Genomic DNA, 21,824 nt, shown 5'->3' with positions numbered 1-21,824 from the left:
GGATATCACTCTCTTTGTTTCCGGTACTGAGAGTCTCACGTGACCGGAAACAATGGGACTAAAATCACTCATAATACCACCATATCGTGATCCTGGACTTTTCGAGGGTTTTATAAAGTCAGAAATAGTAAACACGTCAATAGCGTGCTCTTCTAGATAATAGGAAATGAATGGAGAATGCTCGAGTCTAGAATCATAAAGGAAAAATTAAACTAAAGTTATCTCTGATTAAAACTTTTCCTAGTTTTTAATGCGCTCGATTTACTTAGAATGTTATTTTTAATATAAAAAAAAATATTTATAATCCGCTGCGGAATTTCAATATTTTCTGTAAGTAAATACCAAACTAAAAAGTTTTACTTCAAGACTGAAGAATATAAATACTGAGATTTATCTACCAAAATTGCTGCTTGATGATTTCATTTTTGTTTTATAACCGTCTTTCATAAGCTTACCCAATTTTGGGTTTACGACTAGCCTTGTTCAACTCCGTAGCCTTGTGATTTTGAACCCAATCCAGAAGACAAGGGAACTCTTGGATCAAGTATTGCAAGAAATTTGCATTCAACGAGAACTTTTTAGATGGAACTAACCCACATTTGCGTTACATGTGAGGAAACCTCCCACGGTTAGCTCGACAACAAGGTGACTCTAATCCATGATCCGTCTACCACTGAGGATATTTTACGTCAGCACTGTGGTCGGTGCAAGCCGGATGCGGAACTCGTATCGACCAGTCATCGCTGGGATTCCAACCCGGTTCACCTCATGGAAATGCAAACGCTCTACCTCCTGAGCCACCTCGGCTTGCTGCTTGATGATTGGTAATGAGTAATACCGAAGTGTATTTTACATTGAGTAAGATTCAGAAATAAGTTTTGCAACGTAGTTATTTACATCATTTGCCAGTTTGGCAAATAGTAAGTCTGAGTTGTAATTTTTTGGGAGGAATTTCATTGTAGCCTTTTGGGAATCATAGTGCTCTATGTACTCTTCCTGGCTACCAGTTTAGTGAGTTCACCTCTGTCTGTGGTAGATTTGCGACAAAGTTTATGTATTCAGGTAGATGTTAAGGGGTACCAATTCCGCACCCGGCTTGCGCCGACCACAGTGATAACATAGAATATCCTCAATGATGTCAGACTAACCGTGGGAGATTTTCGTCACCATGCAAGACCTCTATGAAGGAAAAACTCTCCCAATACTCAGTTCAAGAGTTCCCTTGTCTTCAGGATTGGGTTCAAAAGTACGAGTCCCTATACTTGATCCAGGAGTTAAATTGGTTAAAAATTACAAGAATACGGAGAACATTAGTAGCCGTAAACTGAAAATTCGGTCTCTTTTCAACGAGGATTTTAATATAAAACCTATTCGTAAGGCATATTTCCAAATTTAGCAGGAGAGCATATTTGGTAAAAAAAAAGCACCACGATTAGCTTGTAAACAATAAGATGTTACATGCAATATTTTGTTATTTTTAGGAAATTCTGGGAACTTTTAAGCTATCTATGTGTATAATACTATAACAATACCAAGGACCATTTAAGTGTAAAAATGTCACGTTTGGAAAAAATGTGGCTTATCACTCTATATATATTTCGATTGTATCTCAATGAATGGAAAATTCGCTTTACATACAGGCGGTCAAATTCGATGATTTGTCAATTGCGTTCGATTCCTGTTCCGGTGGTTTAATAACGCTGTAGAAATAAAACATCTTCATTACTAAAGAGAATTTACGGATTAGAATCCAATTTCAGTCGGATTAACCGGGAGAAGTTTTCGTGATTCGCCATTAACGTGCCCAAATTTTCACATGATAAAGTACCTTTCTGAGTTAAGTTCAAAATCACGAAACTGGGAGAATGAACAGTCAAACGTAAGTTTACTCTGAGATTCCAGTGATAGGGAAAAAAACAAACAAACAGTAAAACTGAAATGCAAATAAGTCTTTTTATTTGTTATTCCAACAAAGGTCTTAAAGAATATAAATCCCAAACAGTTTAGCCAATAACCCAAATGTAAGTTTCTCTTTCGAACAATGTTTGTCATTCTACAAAAACAATGCAGGGAAGAGACAACGTTGATGACCCAGAAGACATAAAGAAAACGCTTGAGGGGTAGGGGGGTAATGCAGCGAGGAACAAAACCCAGATTAATGAAGACGAAACGTTTGGAAACTTTTCCTCATTGTTTCAATCTTTCGTATTTACGATCGATCGCTTAACTTAATTACAGCTCGAATGAGATTTAAAGACTCCTTTTACTAATGAGCCCAACTTCCGATGGCGAAAAGAAATGGGGGGAAGGCATAAACCCACCCCCATTGATGTATGAGGCATGTCATTTTTATCTGGGCTACCCTTAAGTAGGATAAAGCACCACTGTGGTCCCATGAACCACAATCCTTTCACCCGGTGACTATTGGTGCTTGACTTATAGCTCTCTTTTTTTCAATCAAGCAAGCTCTCTTATTTTTTTGGCAAAAGGAGAAATGGTCATATGAAATCAGGAGGCAATTAACGCGTTACAGCTCAATTTCCGAAATGGCCAAATGGAGTAATGATCATCTCTGAAAATTTCTTTTTTAATCCCATTTCCAGGAGTTAAAGATGGATAAATAAAGAATTGGCCCGACTTTCTCAAAGAGTTGGGGGTAATTTAAGAACGTATCTGGATATGAACAGTTTACGAGAAAAGGGATTGCGTATAAACGGTTTTGCTATCGTATTTATCCACGATTTTTTTCCCCCACTATATCTACTGGACTCTTTTTAAGTTGCTTGAAAGATACATTTTTTGATTTTATGTTTAAACCTAATCATTTAGCTTATGGACGGCATTATAAGGAAAAGCCACATAGAGAGTTTTTGGTGAAAAATCCTACAATTTCCATAGAAGCAACAAGATTTTTTTGTGTGATATGCTTTTATATAATTCAGGAAATTTATTAAGTTCCAGTCTGGAAAAAATATTAAGGAACAGTTTGATTCGATATAAAGAAATTTCACTATTTGAAAAAGTGTAGCTCATCATAGTTTTACAAATAGTCCTTTATGTAGAAAAAAATATTACCTATGAATGTTTAATCTTGATACTAAAATTCTCAATTATTCAACAACTTGTAGTCAAAATAAAGTTAGAGCCGCTGGGTCTCAAAGGAAACTTATGTGAAATATATAGGGTTTAAAAAGTTTTTTTTTTAAATAAAATAACAAAGAATATTTTTACATACTGTTGAAATGCATCTCAAATATTCTTTAAATAATAATATAAACAAATTTAACGTTCAGATTTGCTGTTGCAATGCAATGTGTTGTACGTTGCACCAGAAATATATATTTTATTTTATAACCTGCTGCACCCATTTTTGAGCATACGACTATGAATATTCAATTCTGTAACCTCGTACTTTTGAATCCAACCGTGACGACAAGGGAACTGCTGAATCAAACATCGGGACTGACAAGTGAAAGACATCGTAAAATACTTCTTTGATGAAATTAATTTGCATTTGAGTAGCAAATACCTTTACGTTTAGCTCGGCGGCAAGGAGATTCTTTCCTATGATCTGTCTATCACTGGAGATATTTTAAGTCAGCACTCAGGTGGTTGCGGATTCACCAAATTCATGCAATTCATGTAGACCAAATATTGCTGGGAATCGAATCTTGGTCACCTCAGTGGAAAGTGAACGTCTAACTTCGGAACTACATTGAAGAACTAAGAGCAAAAAATTGAGTTAAATCGTTATTGTTACGTGCGACGAATGGTTTACCATACAATAAAGATTTTGGTTGTAATTTGACGAACATGTGACTTAGTTTGTATTATAAAAAAAATTGAGCTGTACTTTGTGAACATATAATAGTATTATAGAGCTGTCGAAGTTGGCGTCACTTACCAGCCCATTGGCAATTCATTAATGATTAATCAGTTAGATAGTAACAAATAGGAATACGTTTCTATTGGGCTGATAATACGTATCGTCCAATTGGCATAGTGCAACTAGCTTGTTGCCATTCACAAAGACAAAATTAAGGGAACGGTTTGATTTTTTCCACTTATAGATGTAGTCAAACTCTGGCTTAGACATCTCTATAGCATCATGGTAATTAATATATTTGATTAGATATGTATAATATTTAAAGTAAGAGAAGTTTAAAAATGAAAATAATAGCCTCGAAGCTTTTTTTTTAGCTGGTTAGTACCTTTGCTTTTATGGCTGAAAATATTTCAAATTTGGAAATCTACTTTTCAAATATTAAGATCTGCTCCAAAGTTAAAGCGTTACTTTGTTTACCGGTCAATGTTGAAAACCTTAGTAGAACAGACATTTTATTTTATTTTATAACCGTCTTTGAACAACCGACCCAAATTTTGGGTTTGCGACTACTAATGTTCAACTCCGTAGCCTTATAATTTTGAACCCAATCCAGAAGACTAGGGAACTCCTGGATCAAGTATTGGGAGAAGTTTGCCTTCATGGAGGACTTTTTGATGGAACTAACCCTCATTTGCGTTATATTGAAGGAAAAGCCACGAAAAATTCCCTAACGGCAAGGGGACTCTAACACATGATCAGTCTACCACAGAGAATATTTTAGGTCACTGTGGTCGGTGCAAGTCGGATGCGGAATTCATATTGACCAGTCATCTCTGGGATTCGAATCCGGATCACCTCATTGGAAGGCGAATGCACTATACCCTGAACCATCACGACTCTAGAAAAGACATTCTCGTTTAAAAAAAAGAGAGTTAGATGGACCTCTTGAAAAAGGGTCCTTATTTTTATGAAAAGCTTACCAGCTGGTGTAGCGCCCATTCTTCTGGGCAAATCGAGTGCCCATTGTTCAGCTGTTTTTCTTCTGAATTGTTCCCATTCTCTTAGAGGATCAACGAGTCGAGGGTCAAAGAAGTGCGTCCTCTGTCCAAATGCATTGGCAAAAGCTCGCAAATGGTGGTGATGTTGCCCTGAATAAATTAAATAGGATGTTCATGATTATTTTGAAATAAGCATATTTATCAGGCATACATGTACACACACACAAAAATGAAAATGTACTAATATTAAAATCTACTTTAAAAAATATATATTTCAATAAGCTTTAAATAAATTTAAATTTCACAGTAAATATTTTTAAAAAAAAGGATTGTCACTAACATAGTTTATAAAATATCAAAAATATATACCCATCACGTCTCATTCTTCAATTCATAGCATTCATAATTAGCAAAAGGTCAATGATATCATTGGCTGATATCTTCATAGATGATAAAGATATCTTAGCATCACCGGCAAATACTTTTACAGATGCCAATCATATCATAGCATCATATATTAAATGGCGTCATACTTATTTCAGTATAAATATTCTTGCAACGTAGTTAGTTTTTGTGAAATAATATATAAACAATAATTATAAAATGTATAGTCCCATGATACAATAAGCCCTTATTTTATTCGAAACTTTTACATAAATATAAAGTACATGCAAACATTTTTTAAAACAGATATTGAAAAGTACATTTCCGTTAAAACTATTCCAACAGAAATTTATCAGGAGTTTTAAAAATTTAATTAGGATAGAAAATTTAAATGAGGATTTATTTGGTTGGCCTGGCTAACCAAAAGCCGTTTGAAGTGCGGCATTAAACCAAACGTGTTTCGACAAGCAGAGGTATTTCAGGATAAATAGAGGAACAAGGCTCTAAATTAGCGACCATAATTGCTTTGCCAGATTCTTGCAACAGATCTTTACACCTCCAATCAGCCTTATTTAAGTTTTTTTTCCTTCCATTTTATGTTTTCTTTAGAATTCACTCTTTCTTTTTTTTATTAATTGAGTTGAGAAAGATTCCCCCCCCCTTTTTTTTTTTCTTCTAAAAAACTGGGATTCCGGAAAGAAAATACTTTTTCAATTGGAAATTTTTAAACTTTTTTTTTCTTTCCGAAAATTTTTTTTCAAATTCCTTTCAGTTTTTAGTTTTCTCAGATTTTAAAGTTTGCTGAGTTATTTTGTTTAGAAAAAAATCCGTATATATTATCTAAAATGCATTTTGGTATCTAAAATTAATAGGACGCTATACCGCGGAAAAAACTTTTCATTGCGAATTCTGTTTCGCGTTCTTAACTATAATTTAAAGTTTTAATTATGAAAAAAGTGAGTTCAAGCAAACCTAGAGTAAGTCGTAAAGTTTTAAATACTGAATTGAAATTTTCACAGAATCAAAATGAAAACAAATTATGAAAGGATAACTTGGGATTACGCAGTTCTCTGTCTTTAATTTGTTTGCATTTTGATATTATAAATTTCCATTTTAGTATTTGAAACTTCACGGTTTACTCTAGGTTTGCTAGAACTCACTTTTTTATACTTCAAATTTTAAATTAGTTATGAACGCAAAACAGAATTCACGATGAAAGGTTTTTTCCGTGGTATAGCGTCTTCCTAAGCTATTTATTTAAAATTTGTATTTTTGGGTCCCGCAGTGAACAGATCGTAAAGACGCGATTCCCAGTAGAACACCGAAGTCAAACATCACTGGTCAGTAAGCGGGTGGGTGACCACTTTGATCAGCCTGCCTAGAGTCCGAGTGTGCGCGTTATCGTCCTTGTTAATCTGTTCTACCGTAAAGTGCTCGACTTTGCTCGCTGGTCGACTGGCTTCCAAAGCAGAGGGGGCCACCCCCTCTGAAGAGAATCAAAATTGCGATGGCATGTCTTTGGATCATCCCCAGGGATGTTTCCCAGACAGTCGCCAATAGCTCATTGTATAGTTCTAGTGCGACGTAAATAAAGTACTTATCTACCTACCTAGTATTTTTGGTAGTTAATTTAATTATGCAGATGCCCTCGTGTGCTTTTATGACATTAAACTTTTACAGATTATATGAGAAAGTTCAATGTGTCATAAATTTTTGATACTGCAGTTTAAAATACAATATGTTTATAATATGAAAAACAGTGTACTTCAAAACATGAGTCATTAATGTTAAAATTTTTAAAATGAGATTTTAACAGCAAGTAAGGCATATTCAAGATACACGGAAGTGACGTACACTAATTCGCTTCCGGCGAATAGTGTGTAGATTCTGACGTCGATATGATCGTCTTTGTTATTGAAATAAATTGGACGAATAAAGAACAATTAATAGTCACTGTACCGGCAAAAACTTCTGATATACTATCTTTTTAAAAATGATATCCAGCTTTACCTTAATTATTTTCGTATTCAAATATTTCGGAATTGGCCTAATAAACTGATTAAAAAGATATAGTTTTGTAAGAAATATATTGACAATAACATTATGATATTAGATAATTACATTAAAATGCATTATTCGAATCAAAAGAAGAAATGGAACGTTGAATATTTGTGTTCTAAAGGTATTTTATACTTAAAAGTGTATTGCTATAGTTTTATGTTTTTAAGAAGCCAAAATTATATTTACAGCAATGAATAAAAAAATTTTTGCGAAAAAATATTATAGGCACAGATACCCTTTACTTCAATCAAAGATTGCTTTTCATTCAGTCATCTCAATTCCTGCTCATTTATTGATCAAGTTTCGATGAACGATATTGGCACGAATAAACTTTGTATTNCATGAACCAACAATAGAGCATGTCATCGTTAATTTTTACTAATCAACTTTTAGCCTTACATTTTGAATTTTTATCTACTTTTGATTTTAGACTTCATAGACTTCTAGTCAGACTTTTACTTTTAGACATTTACCCTTTACTTCAATCAAAGATTGCTTTTCATTCAGTCATCTCAATTCCTGTTCATTTATTGATCAAGTTTCGATGAACGATATTGGCACGAATAAACTTTGTATTTTAATTCAAGAATTTTTTAGAAAAAATTCAAAAATTATGACATTTCCTTTGTATGTTTCACTGATCTCTAAAAATTAACTCAAAACCTGTATATGAAAGTGACAAAGTTATTTTTTCCCTCAAAGATGAAATGGTGATAACCATTATCTTTGTCATCTACAACTAGTTTTTTTAATTCCTTATTATTCCAATTTTTATAGACATTCAAACTTCAAATAAAAATGACATTATTAAAATAAAAATAATAAATCATAATTTATCCGCGAAACACTAAAAAAATAATTTCATAAAAAAAAATAAAAAAAAACACGCCAAAATTTTTCAACGAAAAAGTTAGAGAACACAGCATCAAATTTCTTTTCGAATGAAGACAAAACATAAAAGCGTGTAACAATAATAAATCAAAATTTATCCTCGAAACACTAAAAATTAATTTAATTTAAATTTCTTTTATAAAATATTTAAAAAAAACGTCAAAATCTTTCAATGAAAAAGTTTGTTTTGAAACAAACAGCATCCAATTTCTTTTCGAGTGAAGACTAAACACAAAAACGTGTCAGCAATAAGGAACTCCTTTTTCCTAATAAATCCGGATGATAGACAGCGTGGTTTCCTGGCAAGGATGCAATGCACTAGTGCCATCTGTCGGGTTTGTTTCTAACAATTTGATCTCTGTTTGATCTTCAGCTAGCAGTAGCCGTTCGGTCAAGAGAAAATATCGTAGCCACGAGGATTTTCTCCTAAAAATCACGTCAATTTATTTATTTTTATCCTTCATCGCATGATTTAATTTGTTTCATAAGATATATTTCAGAATAGCCGACGAGAGGAGATCCATTCTATTCACCCCACGCTGTGTGAGAAAATCCTACTATTATCGATTTACTGCTTTGACATGTGCTGTATGTTTGTGTTGTGTACGAAAAGAATAGGAACGTTAGCTTTAATTCTTATTCTTATCAATCCCTGTTTCACCGTCTCGTCTGATACTTCATTCAGCGACACTAAATCATTGAATCCTGCTTTTAGAAACAGTAATTCCACCGGCATCTACGGACTGAACTTAACGAACATCGACGCCAAGTACAACTTGTTTATTGATTTGATCGAAAGAAACTTCAGCATTCTGAACACTGACATTACGATTCTCAAAGAGACTTTGATTCATCATCACAGGCATGATTCGGCGATTTTTGTCGATCTTAACGAATCTCTCTACCCATCGTCGAGCTCACCCCGGAAGATTTGTGTCCAGCAGAGAAGTGCTCGCTACAGTCATGTCGATCCCAGAGACGGCGGCGTTACTATCGTAAGCCAGTGCGAAAAGCCGCCGACGATCTCCGGTATTCGCGCCCACGGAGATCGCGTTCACAATGACGACGATGGAATCGTCAGTATTCCAACCAACGTTAAAGTAAAACTATTTTTATTCGGAACACATTTTAACGTTGATTCGGATATCGCTTTTATTGATGAGAGTTTGCCTAGAGGTAGTAAATGTGACAATTTTCCGTTGATCAAGGTGATATCTTTGTCACAGGGAAATGTACTATCTGATAAAGTTATACAATTTGACATTTCATTACCACCTCTGGATGGTAACAGACTTTATTACATTTGCGTGAAAGATAAAAGGGGGTCGATCCCTAGTTGGTTACATCAAGGTCGGGAATTACAATTAGCTTTGAGACCAGTGGGACGTATTTTACCTATAGGACTCCAATCAGTGATTTTATGCTTCCTTCTAATTTTATCTGGATTGTTTAGCGGTTTGAATCTTGGATTAATGTCTTTAGAATGCACCGAATTACTGGTCCTTGAAAAATGTGGTACCGAATCTGAGAAAAAGCATGCCAGAAAGATATATCCAGTGCGAAAACAAAGTAATTATTTGCTTTGTTCACTTCTTTTGGGAAATGTTTTGGTGAACAATACTCTAACTATATTATTAGACGATTTGACATCGGGGATAATCGCTGTCATCGTGTCAACTTTTGGTATAGTTATTTTCGGGGAGATAATACCGCAAGCTATTTGTTCTCGACATGGCCTGGCTATTGGTGCAAAGACTTTGTGGGTGACAAAGGTATTTATGGTTCTAACGTTTCCACTCTCCTTTCCAATCAGCAAAATATTGGATTGTGTACTGGGTGAAGAGATTCGCAATGTGTATAACAGAAAGAGATTAATGGAATTCATCCGGGTCACCAAAGATTTCAATGATTTGCATAACGAGGAAGTGGATATCATATCTGGTGCTTTAGAACTGACAAAAAAGACTGTTGCTGATGTCATGACGAAAATAAATGACGTTTTCATGGTACCCTACAGCGCCGTCTTAGACTTTGAAACAGTATCTGAGATTATTAAACAAGGATATTCCAGAATCCCTGTGTTCGACGGTGACCGAAATAACATTGTGGCTCTGTTGAATATTAAGGATTTGGCATTTGTTGATCCAGATACTGAGACTCAACTGAAAACTTTATGTGAGTTTTATAACCATCCCATTAATTTCGTGTTTGAGGATACCACACTGGACGTCATGCTGAATGAGTTTAAGAAGGGACGGTCCCATATGGCTTTTGTTCGACGCGTCAATAACGAAGCGGATGGCGACCCATTCTATGAATTGACTGGTATCGTCACGTTAGAAGATGTGATTGAGGAGATAATACAATCAGAAATCATCGACGAAACTGATGTTCTCACAGATAACAGGAGAAAAAGAGTCAGGAAGGAGTCTCAGATCAAACAGGACTTTTCCGATTTTGCTAGGTTGGGAATTGGCGACAAAAAATCAACAGCTATATCACCTCAACTTGCGCTGGCAACTTATCAGTTCTTATCAACTTCAGTTGATCCCTTCAAAAGCAACTACATATCAGAATCGGTTTTAAAGAAGTTAATGTCCCAAGATGTGTACTTCAAGGCCAAATCAGGAAAGGAAGATTTACTTTCTCCATCGAACGTATTATTCCAGAATGGAAAGCCTGCAGATTATTTTGTTCTCATATTGGAAGGGCGCTGCATCGTCACAGTGGGATTTGAGAATCTGGTGTTCGAGACCGGACCTTTCAGTTCTTTTGGTCTTCCTTCAATTATGATGAACAATTTCGAAATATCGACTACCAGTAACATTAATAGTCCCGAGAACTCGCCTTTTAAAGTCTTTGTTCCAGACTATACCGTTGTTGCGGCTGGTGAGACTATTTACATGAAAGTACACTGTGCTGTTTACTTGTCTGCAGTGAGAGCAACTCTGCTGGAAAAACAACAAAAGCAAGATTCGGATTCGAGGGAGGATTCGAAAGCTGAGTCAGGTAGGAATTCAAGGCAGTCTTCCAAAGACTTACATGAACATTTTTTAGATCAATTATAGATTATTTAATTGAAAATTACTTTAGGCTACAGTGGACATCTAAAATCAATTCCTGTAACAAATAACTAATTTTACTGAAATTTAACACATAATTTATAAACTTAATGATGGTAAGTTTCCAAAACGTTTATTAGAATGTCTTGACAGTTTTTTTTTAATTTATCAAGTCTTAAAATGCTCCAGGCACATAAGTTTTTAATTTGCGATTTGAAATTTTTTATGTCTCAAGTAAAAAAGATAAAAATGACCTAATAATTTGGTTTCATACATTTAAAAAATATTTACTAGAAATAAAATATTTTTCAAATTAACCCTAATTTTAAAAGAAATAGCAAAAACTTATTCAATTTGTGCCAAACTAATTATACATTTCAGAAATAGGTTATTATTAAAAGCTCGGTAAACAACAATTAATGTAAACAGAGGGGTAAAGCGCTGAAAGAAAAACTAATAACTCAAAGAAAAACCATCAAACAAATATCAAACAACATATATATATACATAAATTTTTAATGGTTTTGGTGTTCACTGTAGCCTTTTCAATATAGTTTTAATGTTTTAAACTGCATTTATTCGTATAACTATTTTCATGATGAATATAATATAGGTTATCAGAATTTCTAATTATGAAGAATTTATTCACACTTCACAATGAATACTTATAAGTTATATTACACATGCAAACTTTTTGTAGTTAAAATATTGCATGTTTTTGTTTGTTGCACAACAATATTCTGCATTAAAACACATTTAGTTTCTAATAACAGCAGTTTCGAATAGGAGAATAAAAAGCTAGTGACTAGCTTTACTCTATTGCAGCTGCACTTTTCTTCTTATTATTTTTTTTAATTTTAAGTTTCTAATAACAGCAGTTTCGAATAGGAGAATAAAAAGCTAGTGATTAGCTTTACTCTATTGCAGCTGCACTTTTCTTTTTATTATTTTTTAAATTTTTTTCGTATTTATGTCTAAACAAATTTATATGTCTGCCATCATGAGATAATTATATCAATTAAACCGTGTGCCTTTTGAAGAACTAAATGGAAAAAAAAGTATTTATGAAAGATGCGTTTGAAATTTTTTTTTTCTTTCTTTTTTTTGCTTTCGAACCTGTTGGAATCCAATTGTAATAAAAATTCAAACAATGGAAACATATTTCATACACCTGCTTAATAATTAAATAACAACACCCAAAATAAATCAAAATGAATTTTTAATTATTTTGTAAGATTTAAAAAGCTGTATTTTTCGTACTTATTCGTCATATTATTATTTTTATATGTGGATATAGATTTGATTTATTTATTAGATTTTTCGATAGATCTTGGATGTTATAACTTAATATTTTTCATTCCCTTCACTGCAAGTTACATTTTTACATACAAGTGCTTTTTTTAATAAACTTTAATTTGAACCATTTTAAATCGTAACAATTTATTAAATTTGTTGTTAATTGTTTATTTAAATATCCAGTATCTATAATTGTTTAAATTTTATTTATCTTGAAAGTGCTGAACCTAATAAATTTTTATTTGATTGATAATATAATTTTTTAAAGTCACTAAGCTGAGAACGTACAACTACTACATATGAATTTTTAATTCCTAGTGCGGGGGAAGAAACTGCGTCCTAAAGATATCCAATACTTGCGAATTCTAATTTATGTTTATTGCTTTTTTTACAATATTTATTTTGTTAAAAACCATCGATTAATTCTTGTAATTTTGATCTTTCTAAAAATATTTTTACTAAAGATAATACTGATCTTACTATTAGCGTAAAAAAAAGCAATGAAAAAAAATATTATTGTGGAAACATTGTGAACATGTGTAATTTGAGCTTAAGAATTTTTTATATGTTAAAAAAACAATAATTTCTTTTGTTTAAAAAATATTTATTAAAGACTTTTACACATTTTGTAAAAATTCTTCATATGAACAAAAATATCCTTAGTGATGATTTTTTTAATAATTTTATTCAAATCTTTTTAAAATTCGAATTCTTGCCATGTATTTAAACAGCTTTTTTATTATATAAACTGCGTCCTTTTACTACAGTGTTTCTATATATATATCATCTTATATTGTGCAATTCAAAAAGTTGCAACATTAAAACAAGGTTTAAATACTAATTTTTAGCATACTTACATGTTCAATATATTAAAATATTTCTTAATCAAAATTTTTACATAATTGACTCATTTCTATATCAGATATATTTACTATAGTTTTATAATTCTTAATAAGTTTTTTGATGCATTTATTGAATGCATTTTTTTCTTCATATCTTGTAACAATTTAAGATGAGACGAGCATAGTTTGCAGAAGGCCATTTTATTCGAAGTACTTCTTCTGAAGTTTTAAAAAATCTGCATTTCTTTTACCACAAAACATTTCTTTATAAGGTTTTATGCAGGATTGCTTTTGTTGTAAAATAACTTATTTTAGGTCATCTTATTATTGAAATGATTTAATTTTTTTAAACAGTTTTGATGTTGGCGTAATCATAATATTTATGCCATTAAAGATTAATGCGTAGAAGTTAAACTTCTCGAATTTTTAAGTTAATTAAAATTTTTGATCTACAGAATGTTATTTCTACATTTTTGTTTATTTTCTTAAGAATTTTCAAACCATTTAAAAACAAACTACATCATTTGTTTTGATATTCAGATGGTAGTAAAGTTCCTCATTCACTTTTGCACTAGCAAAATCAGAATTAGGTAGGCAAAAACAAAATCAGCTAGCAAAATTAGAAGTTACTCTACAAATACTTCATTGGGTATATTTCAAAATTAGAATATTTACAAAGACAATTTTTTGCCTGTATTTTATATCAAGTGTTAAATTTCATTAGACATTTTGTGTCCATATTTAATAACAATAACGCATTTACTTTCATTTTTGTTTCTATTAATGACCTACATAATAAAATGTCTAGGTTAAATCAAACAACGATATAAATTTTACATGTCATAATTAATTATACTGCACATATTCTACATTTTTGTAAATTAATTAAAATGCTGCTAAATGAATAATAATTATTTATAGCATGTATGTCCATTTGAGATACTTGTGGATTATTTTTGTTTTTTAAGAAAAAAAATTATTTTAGTAATACTGCCATTAAATAAAATTTTAAAGTGCTTTTAGAAATATATGTGTGTCTTCTTACTTAGTATTCGTGGAGGTTTGCATTAAAATATACTTAATAGTTATAACTGCTTAAAAAACAGAAATAAATGTTCTATTTTTCAAAACTAAGTTATAATATTGTTATAAAATATTTAGGTTTTAGAAATTTTTTTCATAAATTCTATTTCATTATTTTAGTCGTTTGATAAAATACATTTTGTACTTTTAAAAGTAGTTTAAAAAAAGTACACATTTAATTCCTACTGGGTTTAAAACTATTTTACAATAAGAAACTGAAACAATTATTAATTTATCGAAATTATTTTTTTTTTGCTTTAAAGTAAATAACATTTTAGATTAAAAATTGAATTTATTATTTAAAAACGATTTTTTACTGCTTTTAGAATTGAATAACTGCTAATAATATTAAAATTTTTCTCATAAAATGTAAATTAGATTTGAAATTGATTGTTTCAGTATTTTCAATTAATTTTTTAATGTAAAGTAATAATTAAAAAAGAATAATAAAAGAAGCAAAAAATATTGCGAATGAAGATCGATTTGAAAAAGAAGTAAGATTTTTTTAAGAGTTAAAAATCAATTAAAAATAATTTTTTACAGTTATATGATGATTATTTATTTTATCAATTGTACTTTATAACTCTTTTATATGATCATTTCGAATGAAATGATATCAAATAAATATGTTATTTTACAAAAATAAATTAAACTACATAACAGAACAATATAAATCTAAACAACTGTATTCTTTCCTTTTTTACTTTTTTTTTGTTATAATTTTGTTTCGTAATGTTTGTTTTGATTTATTAGCATATCTTTGAAAGGTTTTTCAATTATAGATCTCAAATATCAATGGATATTTTGTTAAAGTTCTCCTCATTCATTGCTTTTGTATTCGTTAGTTTTGATTGTTGAAGAAACAAAAGATAATCTGATACATTATGTCGCATAACTTTATCTAGCCATTGAGGAGAGCTTAGTTTTGTAATGCATTGCAATTTCTTAATTTTATGCATTGTCGTTGATTTATGCATTTCTTGTGAATTATTTGTTAGTGCTTTATACAATCAAATTTTCTTTTTTAAACGTCAATTTTTCTCTGATTGTTTTCCTCAGCCAAAAACTTCATTTTTAGTAGTAAGAAGAAGAATATCATATCATAGCTGCCAATTTTTAGGCTTTTTGAAAAACTATAACGGGGGTAATAAAATTGATGCGTACCAGTCTTCTGTCATTTTTATTAATAAGATGAGTAGGAAAATATTTAAAAGGTAGACTTTTTTTTAAAAGAAGAAATACTATTGCTGTTGTCGTAGGTCATGAAGGCAAGGGGTGCGATTGTTCTTTGTTTTCCAGTGGTGCCATCTATGGCTAAGAATTCGATTTCAGTCACACCCTTACGTCACATCAGTTTATAGAGTGGCCCTATTCATACATCCATTCATTGATCCACAAATCGTAATTTTGACCTGAACCAGAGAATGATCCATTTCCAATTCAGTACCCTCAGAGGTAGAATTTGTTATGGGTACTTGGAGGACTTTGTGATCCGACAGATTCAACGTTCAGCAGTCACCATTTACTATGCGGAGAGTCTTGGGCCGTCTGGATTCGAACTCCCATTCTCACGAACCGGCGCCCTGCCAACCAGGCTCTCTCGGCTTTAAGAAATATTATTAAAACATTTTATTGAGGGGGAATGTATACGTATGTAAAATACATACGTATTTTAAATCCTTTTTTTTTTCTCACTACCATTGAGAGAAATAATTCGAATAATCCTAAATGCTGGCAGCTATATCATATCATTTTCGAAGTAATGCATTTCTGTGTGGAAGCATTTTCTAATATTTTGTTGTAAAAGCCATGTTACAAAAATAAAGAATTTTGAAAATGTTTTTAATGTTCTTTTTTAAAAAATTGATTTGTTAAGAAATGTTTCAGGCTAATAATACCTTCATAATAAAGTACTTGAGCCGCAGCGGCTCAGGGTACAGAACGGGTCTCGCAATGAAGTGAGCCAGATTCAAATTCCAGAACTTGTCTACATATGGTAAAAATCTGTTGATACAATTGATTTATTTTTGTCCAAAAAACTTACTTACGGTAAAAAACCAGTCTGGCTTCGGATTTTCTTCGTAATTTTTAAGGAAAAAACTTGTTCTTGTATGGTAAAAAACATTTGAGGCTAAGGATTTACTTCATAAATTTTACGGTTTAGCGCAACCAACCCCGTTGGTAGTTTAAAATCGTAAATTTTACAGGATCTTTTATTTTTTTTTACAGCATTAGTCATGAATTTGTGAAGCCTCGACTCCCTAGATCTACAACTATATGTTGCCGGAATGCTTTATGTAACTCACGTATTTTTCTAAAATGCATCAATTGAATCCTTATATTTTACGTAGAATAATCATAAATTCTGTAAAACATTGATAAAATATAAATGTCATGCTTTTTTGGTTGAAAATTTGTGGAAAATAAATTCCTAAAAACTATACGCATGAACCTCTGTTTCAAAAGAATTTATTTAAATAGCACGTGTCATTTGGTTTATTTTACCTCAACTTGTATTTAAATCATTTAATATGTTTCTGAAAGCAATTTTCAAAATAATAAATTTTGTACAGGGTAATTATTATATGAAATACATCGCTTCAATAATAATACTTAGAAGAAAATGAAACAACAAATAAAAAAAGATTGAAATATCCGTTTTTGTGATTTCCCCCCCTTAGGGATTTCTATGCCTATTTGAGCGTAGCTTGGAATCAAAGTAGTGCAATTCTATCACGCACAGTTGGAATAAAAGAATGATTGGGAATAAAGGGGCTGGCTAAATAGGATCAGAAGCCGTGAGAACAGTAACAGCTTGCAAACGATACATGAAGAACAATGCTTTTAAATGGAAAGATTTCTATTCATAATATTGTCCATAATTTTGTTTCTAATTTCACTTGGACAATTAAGATAAGGGTTAAAGTTTCATTTATATGCGATATTTATTTCTCAAATGATTTCCTATAATCACTCTCAAGCAGTTACAGTTTCTACAGTGCAGTCACATATAATAGTCACAATAATAATAGTCACAAAATTTGCAGTAATTAAAATTATTTTATTCAGAGAAGAAATTTTAACTTTTCAGAAGAAATTTTCAGATTCAGATCATTTATTTTATTCATAAAATAGGATAGATTTTCAGTTTTCCATTTAAATAAAGACTTCCTTCATCTATACATGAAATAGAATTTAATTATCTATTTCAGACTGGAAAAAATTCTGCTTCCATTTACGGTAAAAATATTATTACCCTGGGTATCGTTTCCGTAAAATTTCATGCCTCAATTTTGACAGTAATATTTATTTAATTAAAACAATTCAGTTATATTACAGTAAATATTACTTAAAAAATTTCGGTACATCAGAACCTCAGTCACGTAAAATTTTTAAGCAGAAACACCCTGAGTGCCGGTACAGTTTACTGTAATTTAATCCAGAATTTTTTGCAGTGAATCGTGTGATTTACTACAGGCTTTATTAAAAATATGTCTACAAGTTTACTATCCGAATTTATAATTACGTAACTTCAAAGGAATCTATTTCCTGAAAAGCTATATTTTTAATTATTGCACATTTTTGCAATCTAATCTTCATTACTAAATAATTATGACTACTATGAGAAGGATGACTAATGTATCATCTCATTTGAAGAGCGGAACAGATGAAGGGTATATAATTGATTTTTTGAGAAAAAAGCGATTTTTTATCGAGGAAGATTTTTTTTTTCTTAGATAATTATAAGACATTAATTAATATTTTGAATTATTTTGATTTTGAATACATAGATTTTTCAGCTTTAAAAAATTTAGGTCATTCAGTGTCCTTAAATCTGTAAGCAAATAAATAAATAAAAATACATAAATAAATAAAAAATAAATAAATAATTGAATATGAATGTGTTAGTTATAATATTATATGAATGTGTGAAATATTGTTTTATTGGAAATTAAAGCACTGAGAATATCTAACATAGTTTGATATAACAAATATCATTAAACTATTATCTATGCAGTATATTAAATTATCATCCATTGTTACACATCACGCAGCTATTGGTATTCTTTTATTGGTTTTAATTACGATAATATTAATTTGATCATGTATTTTTTGGTATCCAGAAAATGTTGTTTTTATTGAAAAAATTAATTTAAATAGGTTAAATAGTATTAAGTTAATGGAAGTGAATTATTATTCTATTCGAAATTAAAGTTGAGAATGTCTAACATAGCTCGACATTGCAAACAAATGTCGAACACATATTTACGTTACACTATCATTTGATATAAGCTAGCTTCCATTCATATTCCTTTGAATTGCAATAAATCAGCAAAATAAAAGTTCTAAAAATGCATATTTTTAGTTTTTATATCGGGGGAAAGGAAATGAAACCTCGCGTGCATCAGAATGACCCGTCATTGAAGATAGCTCTGCAAAATTTATCGAATCGAGGTGGATTGCATCGGTTACAATTTGGTCAAAGTGTCCTCAACGGTTGTCCAATACAGGCACATCAGGAAATTAAAAAAGAAAGAAAAGAAATCTGCGTGTGAAAGAGCAGCCCAAAATTATTCGATATCTGGACAGCTCTCATTAAATATTTACTACTGCAATTATGGAAAGGCGTTCGTGTTTGGGAAAATGATACGGTTTCGCAAAGTCACAACATTTTTTTTTTCTTCACGAGGACTATGGAAACAAACAATGACCTGAATATCACCAGTTCTCTGTGCATGCTTCAATCGAATTCATTAATTAATAAATAAGATAAAACCGATTTTAGGTTAAACTTAGGATGTTTAAAGTCATTAGATAGAAATGATATGAAGCAACTGCCATAGAGTGAGGTTTTATGTTCTCGTTGTATGATGCATAAATGTCACGATAAAATAGAAATAGAATGCGTTAAAAAAGAATATTTTTCGGTCACATTTATTTAAGGTAGTTTTACACTTACTCTTTATGTTCACACATTTCCAGAAATATATTAAAATTTGCTTACATTTTGGGAACATATTTTTACAACAATTCCTAACTAACAGAGATTGACCAATCGGAATATTCTTTCATGTAATTTAAATGAAAAAGTAATGGGTTAGTTTTAATAATTTCCAGAAATGCATGTAAACATGCGCCTTGTTCTTACATATACCTTTTGTTTTGTTAATTCTTTTAAACTCAGAAAATTTCCACATATTTTCAACTCATAGCTATATTCTAGATGTCTTTTGGAATCGTTTGCATATTTAAATGACAGTTTTGTAACATCATTTTGCGAAATATCGATTTAAGGAAAAAATTCTGACCACAAAGTATGGGTAATGCTTTCATAAATTATAAGTATTAGAACCATAATATATTTTAAAAAAATACTATTTTCTGTTAACAGTTTTTTTTTTTCATAAAAAAAAATTGGCGAAAGAAAACTTTAACTGTCGTTAGGAAAAAAACTATCGTCTGAAAAATTTATTTGTAAATAGAACACAGTTTGAGCGGCCTATATAGCAGTTTGGAAAAGTTATTTTTATTCTTTATTCATTTCGATCAAATGAAGATGTTAAACACTATACTTTGCAGAGTTAATAAGTAGAAGGAAAAATTTATTCGTAAATGTTGTTAACTACAAAAAATGTTTCTTAAAATGAAATGTAAGTTATCTTTGATTTCTCGCAAGTTACATACTGTTTAAGGATAATGAAAACTAGTTTTATTAATTAAATTAATGTGTTATATTTAGCACATTTTTAATATTTATATTCTTAAACGTGAATGGTAAGTTTAACAAAAAGTTTTAAAGAAGAAGAATATTCAATTTTTATTTTTTTATTTTTGAAACATTGCACTGGAACAAAGTTTTGATTTCCGAGCTTCTTTAAATTATGTTAGAACATTTCTTTATGCAACTTTATATGGAAATAAAGCAAAATTTATATGAAATGTGCTAAAAAAATTAAAAAAGACGATGCAAAGAAAAAGTTTTGTTTTTAATTGTCTTGTTAAAGTTGATTTTTAAGTAATATAACGGATAAAATTCTAATTCCAAAACTTTCATGTACTACATAAGTTATCATGAAAAATTGAAGAAACTGCAATTTCCTTTCTTAAGAAAGTGTCTCAAAAATATGCTTGTACGTAAGCATCAAATTGAACAGGAATTTTTTATTTTCTCAGTTATTCTTGAATATATTTGTTTTGAAATCCTATTCGCATTATATTTTTACGAAATTAGGAACCCAAATAACTAATAACTTTAAAAAACGTATAATGCTTTTATAATTAAAATTTTTTAATTGAATTTTAATGATTTATGCATTCTTGCACTGTGTTGATCATATAAATTTTTAATTTTTTACGCTCTCATGCATTCGTCTATATCAGTAGTTTCCAACTATAGTATTTTTTTGCGGACAATTTTCGTAAAAAATCTTTATGGGTTTAAAATANATGCCACTATCCACATAAATCAATTATTAATCAAAAATCGAATATCAATTACTTTTCTTTATAATGCAATAAAATCTGGCGAGCAGCTATTTAAACGATCAAACACTTCGTTTGTTTATTTGTGGCTTGAAGTTAGGCTCGCAGAAAATGCCGTTCATGGGTTAAATTTAGTAGGAATAACACAACCTGTGACGTAGGCTATAGTATACCCAATTCTTTTAAACTCAACTGTCAGAAAATTTCCACATATTTTCAACTCACAACTATATTCTAGATGTCTTTTGGAATCGTTTGCATATTTAAATTGCAATTTTTTAGCATCATTTTGCGAAATATCGATTTAGCGAAAAAATTCTGAACACAAAGTATGGGTAATGATTTAATAAATTATAAGTATTAGAACTATAATATATTTTAAAAAATGCTATTTTCTGTTAACAGTTTTTTTTCCGAAAAAAAATTGGCGAAAGAAAACTTCAACTGTTGTTAGGAAAAGAACTATCGTCTGAAAAATTTATTTGTAAATAGAACACACTTTGAGCGGCCTATATAACAGTTTGAATAAGTTATTTTGATTTTATTTATTTATTTCGATCAAATGAAGATGTTAAACATCATACTTTGGAGAGTTAATTAGTTCAAGGAAAAACTTATTCGTAAATCTTTTTAACTGTACAAAAAATGTTTCTTTAAATGAAATGTAAGTTATCTTTGATTTCTCGCAAGTTACATATTGTTTAAGGATAATGAACACTAGTTTTACTTATTAACTAATTAATGTGTTATATTTAGCAAATTTTTAATATTTATATTCTTAAACGTGAATGGTAAGTTTAACACAAAGTTTTAAAGAAGAAGAATATTCAATTGTTTTTTTCTCATTTTTGAAACTTTGCACTGCAACAAAGTTTTGATTTCCGAGCTTCTTTAAATT

The 21,824-nt window shown here is 30.6% G+C and overlaps 2 protein-coding genes across 3 annotated transcripts in view; one reads left to right on the top strand and one right to left on the bottom strand.

Annotated features, from left to right (window-relative positions):
- LOC107454788 (runt-related transcription factor 1-like) overlaps positions 1 to 21,824 on the bottom strand; it is a 63,305-nt gene that overhangs the window by 7,292 nt on the left and 34,189 nt on the right. For both annotated transcript variants that reach the window (XM_043038906.2, XM_043038905.2), the window contains exon 3: positions 4,807 to 4,974. In XM_043038906.2, coding sequence (XP_042894840.1) covers positions 4,807 to 4,974 — 168 coding nt within the window. The remainder of the gene's footprint in view (positions 1 to 4,806; positions 4,975 to 21,824) is intronic.
- LOC107454799 (unextended protein-like) lies at positions 8,319 to 16,284 on the top strand. Its single transcript, XM_043038904.2, has one exon. The coding sequence runs from the start codon at positions 8,742 to 8,744 to the stop codon at positions 11,226 to 11,228; it is 2,487 nt and encodes an 828-aa protein (XP_042894838.1). The 5' UTR covers positions 8,319 to 8,741; the 3' UTR covers positions 11,229 to 16,284.

Source organism: Parasteatoda tepidariorum, chromosome 1 (genome assembly GCF_043381705.1).
Source record: "Parasteatoda tepidariorum isolate YZ-2023 chromosome 1, CAS_Ptep_4.0, whole genome shotgun sequence".
Taxonomy (NCBI): domain Eukaryota; kingdom Metazoa; phylum Arthropoda; class Arachnida; order Araneae; family Theridiidae; genus Parasteatoda; species Parasteatoda tepidariorum.
This window is presented reverse-complemented; position numbering and strand designations above follow the sequence as displayed.

What these genes read in the sequence shown, in the direction of transcription:
- LOC107454799 (XM_043038904.2), top strand. Translation starts at nt 8,742, where the DNA reads ATGTGCTGTATGTTTGTGTTGTGTACGAAAAGAATAGGAACGTTAGCT.